Source organism: Hermetia illucens, chromosome 3, assembly GCF_905115235.1.
Source record: "Hermetia illucens chromosome 3, iHerIll2.2.curated.20191125, whole genome shotgun sequence".
Taxonomy (NCBI): Eukaryota; Metazoa; Arthropoda; class Insecta; order Diptera; family Stratiomyidae; genus Hermetia; species Hermetia illucens.
Window position 1 is genome coordinate 175,067,683 of NC_051851.1, and position 12,988 is coordinate 175,080,670.

The 12,988-nt window shown below is 44.9% G+C and overlaps 1 protein-coding gene across 1 annotated transcript in view; it reads right to left on the reverse strand.

Annotated features, from left to right (window-relative positions):
- Positions 1-12,479, reverse strand: part of LOC119650678 (calcineurin-binding protein cabin-1-like) — a 261,076-nt gene extending 248,597 nt beyond the window's left edge. The window contains exons 1-9 of the mRNA XM_038053631.1: positions 12,219-12,479; positions 12,046-12,159; positions 11,863-11,982; positions 1,659-1,954; positions 959-1,597; positions 732-900; positions 551-672; positions 358-489; positions 1-291 (exon numbers count right to left, since the gene is read on the reverse strand). Coding sequence (XP_037909559.1) covers positions 1-291; positions 358-489; positions 551-672; positions 732-900; positions 959-1,597; positions 1,659-1,954; positions 11,863-11,982; positions 12,046-12,159; positions 12,219-12,308 — 1,973 coding nt within the window. The 5' untranslated portion in view covers positions 12,309-12,479. The remainder of the gene's footprint in view (positions 292-357; positions 490-550; positions 673-731; positions 901-958; positions 1,598-1,658; positions 1,955-11,862; positions 11,983-12,045; positions 12,160-12,218) is intronic.
- Between the last annotated feature and the right edge of the window lie 509 nt (positions 12,480-12,988).

Here is a 12,988-nt window from a genome sequence, read left to right on the forward strand (position 1 = left end):
CTTTGCAAGTTAATCCTTGTATTACGAACACTTTCCAAGTCAACGAAGCGCCCATCCTTCAAATTAGGGAACTCAATCTTGAAATTTGGCTCCTGTTTTTCAATCAAATACTCCAAATGTGAAAGACATTCAACTGATCGATGCAAGTCATTTTCAAATTTTGCCGAACAGTAGTCGATCCATATCAAGCGAATTATATTCTTCTCATACATGTCGTCGGCCAGCACAAAAGCGAACCCTGAGTGAAACATGAGGTGATAATAAAGCATCTTCCAACGTGCATCGATCTCGCTGTAAAAGTACAACAAATCCCCTCAGTCCACTTCAAATCAAGTAACCAATTTACAGGAAAATTACTTTCTAACTTGTCCTCTAGCTTTTATCAGCTCCTTGTCATGATCCAATTCCAAGAAGAACAACATCATTCGGAACGAGGCATTGAACTCGTCATTGGACAACTGGTTCCATGTCTGCATGTCATAATGATTTCTGCAAAAAGATTTCTTTAATTTCCCCAAATTCTTCTCACCAACCCAAAATGAACTCTTACAAATAAAACTCGAAGATTTCATGATACAATTCCTTCATTTCCTCCGTAATAGGACGATCCCAGTACTTTGAAATGTACTTCAACCACAAAAATATGATCGCAATCAAATCGAAACTCTTAGCCTGAAAATGAAATTTAAAATTCGAAAAACCACTTTGTTACCGCCATCAAAAACCTCAACCTTTAACTCCTTTAAAAACTCTTCAAAATCCGCCTTGGTTTGTGACTGAAATATCTCATACGACGCCTGAATTTCCTTCAGCTCTTCAGCAGGTTTTTCGTGCTTAGAACCGCACTCAGCATCAATTTTCACATCAGCAAGAAAAGGAGATTCTTCGTCGAAATTTTCCCTATCATCCAAACGAAATTAATGAAGACTTCAAAAAAAGGATAACGCCAGAAACTTACTGGAAATACTTCGCTAAAATCCTTCTCAAAAAACCATTAATCGATGTATCAACTTCCGGACGATCCTGTTGACTTTTTTTCCTTGAGGAGTATCGTCGATTCTTGTGCCAGCCCCATTGCTCTAGGAAGCTCAAATCGCTGCATCTACGTCGAGGTTTCGGTTTAGCTGATTCCGCCTCTTTGCTTGTATTATCGGAATCCTCAGCATTTGAATCTGGTTGTGAGGTCTGTCCACTTGGCGGTTCCGATGAAGGAGCGATAAAAACAGTTGAGTCTTCGTTGGTATTCTCCGCTGGTTCTACCACTCCACTTTCAACACCATCCCCTTCTGCTTTCATCTCAATGTCTTCTGGTTTTTCAACGTGTCCATTTTGCGATTCTTCTTCAACTTTTACTTTCAGCATGTCGTCAACGGTGATTATGAAAATTATCGTTTGTTTTGTTTCGGTTAAGTGATTGTACAAGGACGTAATGAACCTCCCGACTGTTAGCCAGTTTAGCTCAGCCACCTTGAAGTCATCCAAATTTGGTGTGATCATACGCTCAGGTTCATTGCTGATGATATCGGCTTCCGGAAACACACTTGGTTTTCTTACCTTCACAGCATCCGCAGGGGTTGTATAGACTTGATTCCAAACCCTATTTAAAACGAAGCAGTCAATCTCCGACCATGAAAAAGTCCATTTAGCGAAATACTCACTTCTCGAAAAACGGCAAAAGATGTCCAAATGTATCATTGATCTCTGTCAAAACGTCAATGGCGCGCTCATATTTCGGATTCTTGTTGTACCATTTCAGGGCCCAACCATATGCCCCCAGGATGTTTTCGTTTTGACACATAACTTGCAGGATACCATCTCCTGCTGGCCAATGGTTTGGGTTTTTTGCTAGACACTTTTCAAAAGCGTATTCCGCCAAATTCACTTGTTTCAGCTTTAAGGCTAGCTGACCCAAACGGTTCATTGTGTAGACATCAGAGTCATCGAGATGCATGGCCTACGATAGCCGTTGATTAGTGATGTTAGGATAAGAAATGATTCGTAGAACGATCTTATTCTAAAAGAACGAACAATTTGAGGAAGCAAACAAATTCTCCAAAAAGCCATACCCCGCTCTTCTTTACATTGGTTACAATTAGCCAAGCCAACCGCCCCGACTTTCCTGACTCTAATAATATTCATGTCAGGGACTAGGTCGCCCTGACCACGCTTCAGGTTAAAGTCGCATAATTCAGCAATTCCTCATCCTCGCGATAAACGCTAGAAACCGTCTTCGGACGGGCCAAAAGTTTGTAGGGCCGGGCTGGGAGTAGGCTCATCCAACTCACGAAGATCGGTTTGTCTGCTAGAAATGTGTTAGGGGCAAGTGGATCTGGCGGAGAGATGAGCCGAAGCGACGGCCCGGGGGTCTTCCTCCCTGTACTGGAGAAGATGCTAATAGGACCCCAAGCCAAGGTGGAACAGCATACGCCGAAGGCTACGTGGCCAATGAGGAACTTGGTCTTTAGTATGCGAACTGTGAATACCTTGGGCACTTTCAGTTTCAATTAAGACTAGATTAAGAATTCCACCAACAAAGTAACGTAGCAGTAATATACAAACGGCGAATTGGTGACCCCGGACGCAGGTTCCCGGACGTCCCACCAAAACTCCATTTATCGTGGAGGACGCACACACGCGAACGCACCATCTTGTTTTGTGCCCCGCAACTTCGCAACTGCGTATTTTGCAAAGCCTAATAACCTTGGCAGAAGACGATTAGTTTTCCGATGCAAAGAGTTTGCCTGCCGACTGACAATTCAATGAGGTTAGCAGCCTTTCTGCATTCCAGTTATCACCGTTTTGGAAAGCGTACCCTGCTTTGTGGTTTGCGCGCGTCGAAGCGCAATTTCGTTCGAACCACGTCGTCAAAGACGACATTATATTCGACAAACTGATTGGTGAAATCGATCCGGGTATCCTGAGTCAGATCACGGATATCATCGAGTTACCATCGGAATCCGACAAATATCTGACCATCAAACGACGAATCATGAACGTCTAAGCAGTCTCGGAAGAGGTAGAAATTAGAAAGCTGCTAAAGAAATTGGAGCTAAGAGACCAGAAGCCTTCGCAACTTCTCCGCAATTTAAGAGGTTAAAGAGTGGAAGCATCCTTAAGTCACTTTGGCTATAGCGCCTGCCGGCCACTGTCCAGGCCATACTGAGCATTTCGCAGACAACCGATCTATCGCGCTTGTCCGAAATGGCAGATAGAATTTTAGAAGTGCGAGAACCATTTCACGTCTCTACCGCTGCTTGGATTGCAAAACTGCATCAAGGAAGACATCGCTAGTTCACCAGCAGAATTAGTTTTCCGAACCACTCTGAGAATTTCTGGAGAATGGTTCATGGACAACGACTCAGCAACTGACCCTCGCATTTTCCTCAATCGTATTCGGCAAGACGTGAGATAGTTGCGTCCTAAACCGTTTATTTATCGCAACAATCGAACAATATTCGTCCACAAGGAAATGAATACATGTCCTCATGTATTTTTGTATGTGGACTCAGTAAACGATCGCTTACTCTACCTTATACCGGTCCGCATCGGATCGTAGAACGAATCAAGCCAACCGTATTTCGAATCAATGTTAATGGAAGACTGGTTAATGTGTCGTCAGACAGACTCAAACCAGCTTTTGTGATTCCCAAGCCTAACGAATCGTTCATGACATCATCAGCATCGCAAAGCCAACCGGAAAGAAGTTATTCGAATCCTATCGATCCTATTACGAAGCCAAGCGCATCATCGGAAGACGAGCTGCTGGCATCCAGTCAGGAAACAGTAACCGTCGAGAGCAGTACAATCGATACCACCGCTGTGCTGAAACTCCGGGGCAAGGCGGCAGGCGGAGTAGTGGTTTCCAGCCTGGAATCCACTGCCCTCGAGCTGGGTTTAGCAAGTACCAGACATAGTACTCCTAACCTGAAACCCTCGACGTCGGAGATCCTTTTAAAGTAAAAAACGACAAGAACGTCGATCACTCGAAACCGATTAAGAAGCGAAGGTCCACTGGTGTCCTGTTCAAGAGTTAGTAACAGAAGGCCATGCATATTCTCAGCAAGATTGCTAGGAATGAGGAGGCCGGTATTGTCGACGAGAGAAAAAGACCTCGCTAAATACCATGCGATTGTTGAGGAATATAACAGCAAGCAGTGCTCTGCTACTTGGAAGAAGACCTTCTGAAAAGGTTCGCCTGCCTGAGTGGAGGGAGGAGGTTCGCCAATACATAAAACTGGCCTCCCTATGTATGAGCGAAAGCTAGCTCACCATCAGGGATAGCTTCTACAAGGTGACCTCAAGAGTTGCAATGATGAAAAAAATAGAAGATAGGATGGAAAAAGAGGGAATAATCCCTCCTTTTTTGGGTAAGATATGTAGATGATGTCCTTGCCGTTGTCAAGAGACAAGACACAACCTCCTGGTAAGTCTGAACAACATCCACAGAATGATTATATTCACAATCGTGACGAATGTGAACCACAGCCTGCCTTTCCTGGATATCAAAATAATAAACAGAGACGGGAAGGTGGAGTTTGACATCCACAGAAAAACCACCCACACCCAACAAACCATCCCGATAACATCTAACCATTGATGGGAGCAAAAAATAGTCCCCTTCAACTCCATGACCCATCGAAAGTACACGATCCTCCAAAGTGAAGAACGCTTCAAGAAGGAGAAAAATACATTCTCATCATCGGTGAGATGAACGACCACAAGAAGAAAACGATGAAATGTATAATGAGACGAAAGTAAAGGCAACTGAAAAGGAGGGAATTGACGCACCTAAGTGTACAATAACAAGAAAACTCAGGGGACAGAAATAGATTCCCCTGCATCAAGGCCAACGCGTATCATTAAAAAATTAACGGAGAAGACAAATATGGTGCCGATACCTACAAGCAGGAAACAGCAGCTAAGACAAAAACTGGGTTCCCTAAAATATTGCCCGCAAAAGAATGAGAGGGGTAGGATCTACAAAATCGATTGTCCGAAATGTAATCAAGTCTACGTTGGATAAACCAAGACTGGCGGTCACCAGGATCAGAGAACATATAGGGGAAGCACGGGTTGCATTGAAGAAAGGACGAGCAGCGAGCGAAATAAATTCCTCAGTAGCCAAGCATATGGTAAGCAGAAGCCGTAACATCACCATGGATAACTACGAGATGCTGCACACGGTAAGAGGAACACGGTCATTGGACATCCTACAAAATAGGATGAACTCTGAACTTGGGCATTGTCTCTAATAAAAAAAAATCAATCTTTTCATTTCATTGAAACAGGAACAGTTCAATGCTACAAAAATACAATGCGTTCTGGAACGAAGATGGTTGTTCAACTTATGTTTTCCAGTAAAAATTATCCATTATTTTCGAAAGCTTGATCGACAGAACCAGCCTACTCTGGTTTCCCCTCCGAATCTTCCGTGTTAGTGTTCTTTCTATATTGCTATATTGGTTTAGCACATGGAAAGTGACCACCATTGTCCCTCGAAGGCTCCAAACCTTCATCAACACCTGTTTGCGTCGTATCATCGGAGTACGCTGGTCTGATACTATAACAAACGACCACACAGGCCTGTTACCCGCAGGCGCTGTGATCAGAAGCCAAAAGTAGCACTTGATAGATCACACATTAAGGAGGGGCGACAATTGCATTGCTGGCTACGCCATGCAGTGGAACCTACTCTCGCCAGACTGCCAATGGGTGGAGCGCCCCAAGAGCACTTGGCACAGAACCGTAGAGGAAAAGTGCCGATGCCTCGGGAAGTCCTGGGGGAGCTGAAGCACATTTCAGGTAACCACGAATGATGACGAATGAGATAACGGAAATTTGCACCAGTTTTTAAACGGTAACACCTCAACGTGACTAAAACCTCAACATTTTTTTAGATGATCATTTATACCTAAGAGTCTACAAGACATATTCATGGTCTGTCCCACTTGCCCCACGTTGAGAGATGAAGACCAAATTATTTGGTCTAGGGACTATTTACATTGTGCAAATTTCCAGCGACACAACAGGCTAAATCCTAATCACATTGATCAGCCTGACAACCATGTTGATCACATCAACATTCTTCTTTTTCTTCAGTCTTTGTCTCGTTCACAAACGGGGTCGTGTCGTGATCTGTTCCCCCCATTTTATTTTATCAAATGCAATCGCGAGGGTTTTAAATCCCCATCCAGTGGAACAAGCCACCGTTGGGTTGTTTTGGCAGGCTTTTTGGTCGCTTACCATCGACTTCGATGTTCAGATGAATCTTGGCGTGTGAATCCTCGTTAGCGCGAATTACGTGACCATACCATCGAAGACGGCTATCTTGCAATTTTTCCACGATCTGTGCAACCCCATATCGATCGCGGATATCCTCATTTCAGATGTGATCAAAACGTCTCACGCCAATGGTCCAACATCTTCATCTCCATTATCGCAAGATGCCGTTCATTGTCTTTTATAGTCGGCCAACACTCAAAACCATAGAGGGCGACAGGACGGACGACATTGCGGTAAATTTTAGATTTGAGACGTTCGTTGATATGTCGATCACAAAGAATACCAGTTGTGGGACGCCACTTCATCCAGGTTGAAGGAGAGTGAAACAATTTCATAACGCAGTTCTCCATTAGCTGATAGCGTTGACCCGATGTATTTAAATCGCTCAGTTCTGGGCAGATCACTGCCGCTGACAGTGATTGTGCCTGTTTCATGGGGATCGGTCGTCAAAAATTCAGTTTTGTTTAGATTCAATCTGAGACGGTGTTGTATGAGGCGATCATTCCATTTTTGGACAAGTTGCTCGAGATAATTTTTACTATCAGATGCTAGGAAAACATCATCTGCATAAAGCAGTGTGTAGGGCGCTGGACGTTGGATGTCCCATATGACGATGTCGATAACAAGAACAAAGAGGAGTGGTGAGAGGGCGCTTCCTTGATGAACACCAACAGAGACACGAAGCAGTTTTGATACACCCGCCATATTTCGAACTTTACTTTTTGGATCGCGGTAGAGCATGAGCTCTTCTGGCACTAAGTGTTGTCGTAGAGCATAGCATAGTTCGTGTGGCACACGATCAAACGCTTTCTCCAGATTCTGAAATGCAGCGTAAAAAGAGGGATGCTTCTCACGATGTTTCTCCGGAGCATGTATTACGTCAGTTGTTCCGAAGTTCTTGACAAATCCGAGTTCATTCACGGTTATTTCAACGATTTCGCGAATACGGTTGTCAAGAATGCGTTCAAAAATCTTCATGGTATGGGATAGTAACCGGATCGGATGGTAATTTGGACATTCTGCTGGACTACCTTTCTTTTTCCACATTGGAACTATGGTACTTTCGTGCCAGTTAGATGGTGTTCTTCCTTCCTGAATAACCCGATTAAAGAATTCACTGAGCCACAGTGTTGGATCTCAGCTCTTCGCTTTCCAGAACTCAGATAAGAGGTCGTCCTGTGACTTTCCCCCATTTCATTCGTTTTATTGCCTCCTCGACTTCATTTGGGCTGACAGTTAAGTCCTTGAGGGTTTTATGTGAGCACCTGTTTGGAAGACTTAATCCCACGGTCTTCTTAGGACACGGATTGATTTTGTGACCACAATCAGAGCCCCGCTGAAACAAGCGCAACGGTACCAGTCTATACCAAGTGCATGGCTTAGCATTCATACTGGTGGATGCAAGAATTACCTAAATCTCTACCGAACTATGGAGTGCGGCACCCGTGTTGATACGCAACACCACGTCGAGGACCGAAGGTCTCTTCTCGCTCGAGTACAACCACAGCCCCCATGAAACTCCCACTAGGGGGCCAACCGCAACCAACCGAGCTGTACTCAAATACGACAGGAATTCTCCTGAAGTATAAGAGTCCAGGGGCTACCTCGGTTCCCATGGTACCAGTATACCCCTGGTAAGGTTTCGTGACCGAAGCCACTTCAGATGAGTCCCCGTGCAGACTCGGGTCTGATCGCCCTAGCTAGGCCTTGGAGCATTCGCCTACTGCATCACGACCGGCAAGCCAATGCCATGTGGAGCTTCTCCTCGGCCACTTGGTTTTGATTCAGCCGACAGGGTTGCCGCCCCGTTGTGGAAGTGGAGGATGAGCAAATTCTTCAGTTGAAATCTGTTCGAAGTATTCTCGCCATCTATCCGTTGCGGCTCGACGGTTGGTAACCAAAGTACTACTGTTCTTGTCATTAACCCACCAGAAGTGTTCGATATTCTGTGTACGCTCCTTTCGGCAAGTCAATACAGATCTCTCTCGCCATCCCGAGTGTCCAGTTTATCGTGAAGATTTTTGTAGTCGTTCGCTCGGGTGACAGCGACTGCTTTCTTTGCTTCCCGGTTGGCATTTTTAGAAATTTGCCAGTTGGCTCGCGTTTTATCGTCGAGAAACTTGTGGTAAAGGCGTTTCTTTTCACGGACCTTCATTTCAACATCATCATTCCAAAGCCAATTATCTCGGTTGATGTAGCGCCTACCTGGCTTGATGACTCCAAGGTTGCAGAGGCCACTTTGTGGATCGTGTCTTTCATTTGGTTCCACGATTCTTCCACATTCGTAATGGTAATCGCGAAAGTAACATCATTTCTTCTTTCTTCTCACAAAACCGCTACCATTTAATGCGTGGCGGGCTAGTGCATTCCTCACGCTGTTTTATCGGTGGCTTGATTCGCAGGACGGCAATCAACGGCCGATTTTGAAGTGCGCTGGTCTAATAAGGAACGACTTTGCAATCATGGTGGGTGTCCACAAAACCGATTATACGCTCGCCACCCTCATTGCCCACTCCAAACCTGTTACCGTCTGCCTTTTCATCCACAAGATCATTAAGGCCGCCGGCAATGATGATATAGTTATCAGCAGGCACGTTGCAAGTCTTTGCATCAAGAAGTTGCCCGAAGTCATCTTTCTCGGCATCAGGTCGACCTGTATGTGGTACGTACGCGGTGAAGAAGTGAATAGTGCGATCAGCTGATATAATGGTGAGCTTCATTACCCGATCATCAAATCATTCGACTTCTTTAATGGTATTTATTTATTTAATTTAATTAACGGGCAACAAACAGAAAGAATTCCAATTAATTATTGTCCTCAGGAGGAGGAGAAAGCAAAAAACTTATCCTACATTTAAAACTACTTAAAGTAGGGAAGTTAAAAGGACCAAGCTGTTTTGCATTATAATTTCGGCAAAGCCTGGGAATCGGGGGATGAAAATAGACTTCGAGCTCCGCGAAAGGCACATTGAAAATATCTGCGTTACATGTGTTATAAGACGCAGGACGGCAGGTGATCTCGTCAGCGGCGGAGCAGTCCATCAGGCCCGAGGAAAGTTTAAAGAATGTGCATAGATCCAGATAGGATCTACGCTGTTGTAGGAAGGGAAGGTTTAGAAAGCGGAGACGGGAGGGGTAATCCACACGAGGGAAGCTTTTCTTAAAGAAGAGAGAACGGGTGAATTTACGTTGTACATTTTCAAGGGCAAGACAATCACAGTTACGAGTGGGTGACCAGATCACGGAGCAATACTCGAGGGTATTTCTCACGAGGGAATTGAAGAGAGCTAAGGAGGGTTGGATGGAGTCAAAATCAGAGGAGGAGCGAAGAATAAAGCCTGACAATTTTGCTGCCCGATTGATGACATCGAGGGGGAGCTTATTGTCGAAAGTGACTCCGAGGTCTTGAGTGGAATTTAAGCAGGATAAGGAATGTCCGTTAAGCGAGTAGGAGAAAGAAGTGGGTGAGGATTTTAGGGAGTAGCACATAGAGTGACACTTTCTGACTTTTAGCGCTAAACCATTAGTCGAGCACCAACGAACCCGAGTGTCCAGGTTATTCTGAAGGGAAACACAGTCCATAGGCGACGATATAGCGGAAAACAGCTTAAGGTCGTCTGCATAGAGCAAACAGGGACAAGTAAGGAGGGAAGGAAGGTCGTTAATAAAAAATAAAAATAGCAAAGGTCCCAGAATAGACCCCTGTGGGACGCCAGAAGAGGGGGAGAAGGAGCGGGAAGTACAGCCGTCAAAAGAGACCCGGCAGGATCGATTGGGAAGGTAAGAGGCAAGCCATAAAAAAAGTGGTATGGGAACGTTTAGGGACGAGAGTTTGGATAGAAGTATCTTGTGATTTACAGTGTCGAAGGCTTTCGCGAAGTCAGTGTAAATGGTATGCACTTCTTGCCGTGAATTTAGACATTTGGCGACAAAGTTGGTAAAATCAAGCAGGTTGGAGGCAGTAGACCTACGTTTAACGAGGCCGTGTTGTTCTTTCACTATGTGTTGGCCAAAGTGGGCGGACAACCAGTCGCTGACATATCTTTCCAGGATTTTGGAACAGGAGGAGAGGAGGGAAATGGGACGGTAATTCTCGGCAAGCGAACGATCGCCACTTTTGTGAATGGGGATAATGAGAGCCTCTTTCCACAAGCTGGGAAAATGATATCACGGAAACCCTCTGAGATGGCAATACCAACGCCGTATTGAGTATGTGGGCTACCAAAATAGAGAAGTTTATAACCATTTTTACCGCTTTCACGTTCTATGTGGAAGCTTTTGGCACCAGACCATCGGGTTTCTTGCAGAGCGCAAATATTAATGCGCTCTTGCGAGTTCCTTGGTCTTTCCACTTAGGGTGCCAACAATTGCAGACACGTATTTTGTTTTGTTTGTTTTGTTCGGACTAACTTGCTTACGTCCTGATGCCCATTTCTCGACAGGACCGGGGCTCGCCCTGTTGCGTCGACTGAGATGAACGCCCTAGCATTTCTCCGACGCTTGTTACTCGATCCGATCATGTTATTTCTAACGACATTGGATGCATTTTTTTGGTCAGCCTGTCGCGGGACTAGCCACCAAGAGAATTCAGGTAGGGTCTAGTCGAATAGCTCCAACTATACTTTATTAATCGCTTTCCCTGATCTCAACATTTTATTTTTGGTTCACTGCACGATGTAGCTTCATATCTGAACCACTGAACGAAAGTAACATTTTCGTCTCCATTTTCACAAGGCAGCGTTCATTATTCTTGGTATTCGAGCAGCACTAAGAACCATGAAGGACATTAGAGCAAATTACACTGCTCTGATCGCAAAGGGCGACAAGCCGCGACGGTGTGTGAACAATTCATAACCGTTGGTTCATAGCTTTAGCAGGAACACAGAAACCGTTGGAATTTAGGAGAATTTGAGTGTTAGAAGAAGAACGTGGTTCTATGCCTGCACGGCAAGTGCTTATGTAAAACTCTTTGGATGGTCATGTCACTTCAAAAACGGCAGCAATCACTGCAACTTACATCGAGAAATTTTTCGAATGTTTAGTTTTCGTAAGAATTATAAGGCACGAATCAGTCGTAGGAAACTGTAAGCTCCTCGGAAAGTCCTGAAGAAAGATGGAACATGTTGCCATAACCCGGCAAAAATAGCCTATCGACGTGGTTGTTCGCTATATCCCAGATATTGGCTCACTACAATTACACCAACTTCCATAAAACCCTCCAAAGTCAAGAAAATGTAGGTGAAGGTGAGTCCAAGTCCAGGAACTGTTCCAGAAAAGTCCTCCAATGGCCAATATGACCAATACAGCAGGATTCGGAATGACAACTAACGTGCTCTTTGCATATTACACTCTTGGCGCGCAAAATAGTCCCACCAGGCTCCTAAAAAGATCCTAGTACCCCCGTTCCTGTTTGAGGCCAACTTCCTTTAATACTGGCTCCAATTTCTTCTAGAAAAATCTCTTGGCGGATAAGAAAACATTTTCTACACGGCCCCATATAGGATGCGAACCCTGCATATGCACGGTAGGAAGGATGTCACACCAAGCAAAAACTCCTCTTCTGGAAATCACAAACTTTACCTCCATAAAATGCTCCAGAGCCTTCTCCTCCTCGCCTTTATCCTCATAAATCAACGCCAGATTCTTATGGCAGTTGTAGCGTATCGAGAACAACTTGTCGTCCTTATCATCGAAGGAGATCTGCAAAGAAACAACCACCGGTTCCCGTCTTCCATCCATTCCAGTTACCAGTTCCCGACCTACCTCATTCAACACTCTAGTCTCCAACAGTTCCCTGAAAAGGGTCTGCGCGTCCGCGTCCCTGCCCTTCTGCTTGAACGACAGCGCTCGCATGTACTCCGAAACAGCGATCGTTTCCTAAAAAAAAACAACCACAATCAGGAGAGTGTCCCCAGTTTCCCGCCATCGATACCAACCTCTGCTTCCTTGGTCACCTGGATTCCATCCTCGTTCTCGTCCGTGTCCGCCTCATTCTGCACCTCATTGAGGGCCACGATTCGCATCATCTTTACCAGCTTCCCTCGACGTTACCGGGCCAGTTCCAAGTTTTGTTTACTTCCCGGGTCAGCACGCGGACAGCATCCCACTCGCGGTGCAATGTCAAACGCGGTCCAAGTGTGCTGCAAAGATGCAAAATGCCGCTTGGCCGTGGCCTTTCTCCGGGGAGGAGCGCGGGAGAGGGGGCAATGTGTACAATCCGAGAACTGTCAAAACATTCCAGTCCGCTTCCAGTGAATCAGATGTTTGTGTTTAGAAAGTGGTAGGGGTTGATTAAGAGGGGATTCACCTGGGTGTATGCGTGATTTTGGTAGAGACTGTGGAAGCGGGAAAAAAATTTGAAATTAGGAGGTTTTTGATAGGTTATATGTTTAAGATGATAGATTTCGAAAAAAAATTAATGAAAATTGAAAATTATATTCGTAATTGTGGGAAGAGTAGATGCCTTACAAATTGCTAAGTAAGCAAAGAATAGACAGCGATGTGTACAAGAGAAACTTTTTTCGTAAAAATTCTTTAAAGTTATAAGAATGGAAACGTTTTATTTGTCCAGATAATAAAAGTGCTATGAAGTCAGACAAAAGTAGACAGAAGAGCAACCCTGCCAACGGACTCCACACTAAGAGGCCAAAGAAAACCTCTACATATTCGTAGCTCTCAGGAGGATTTCCGGGGCATGTGTTCTCGG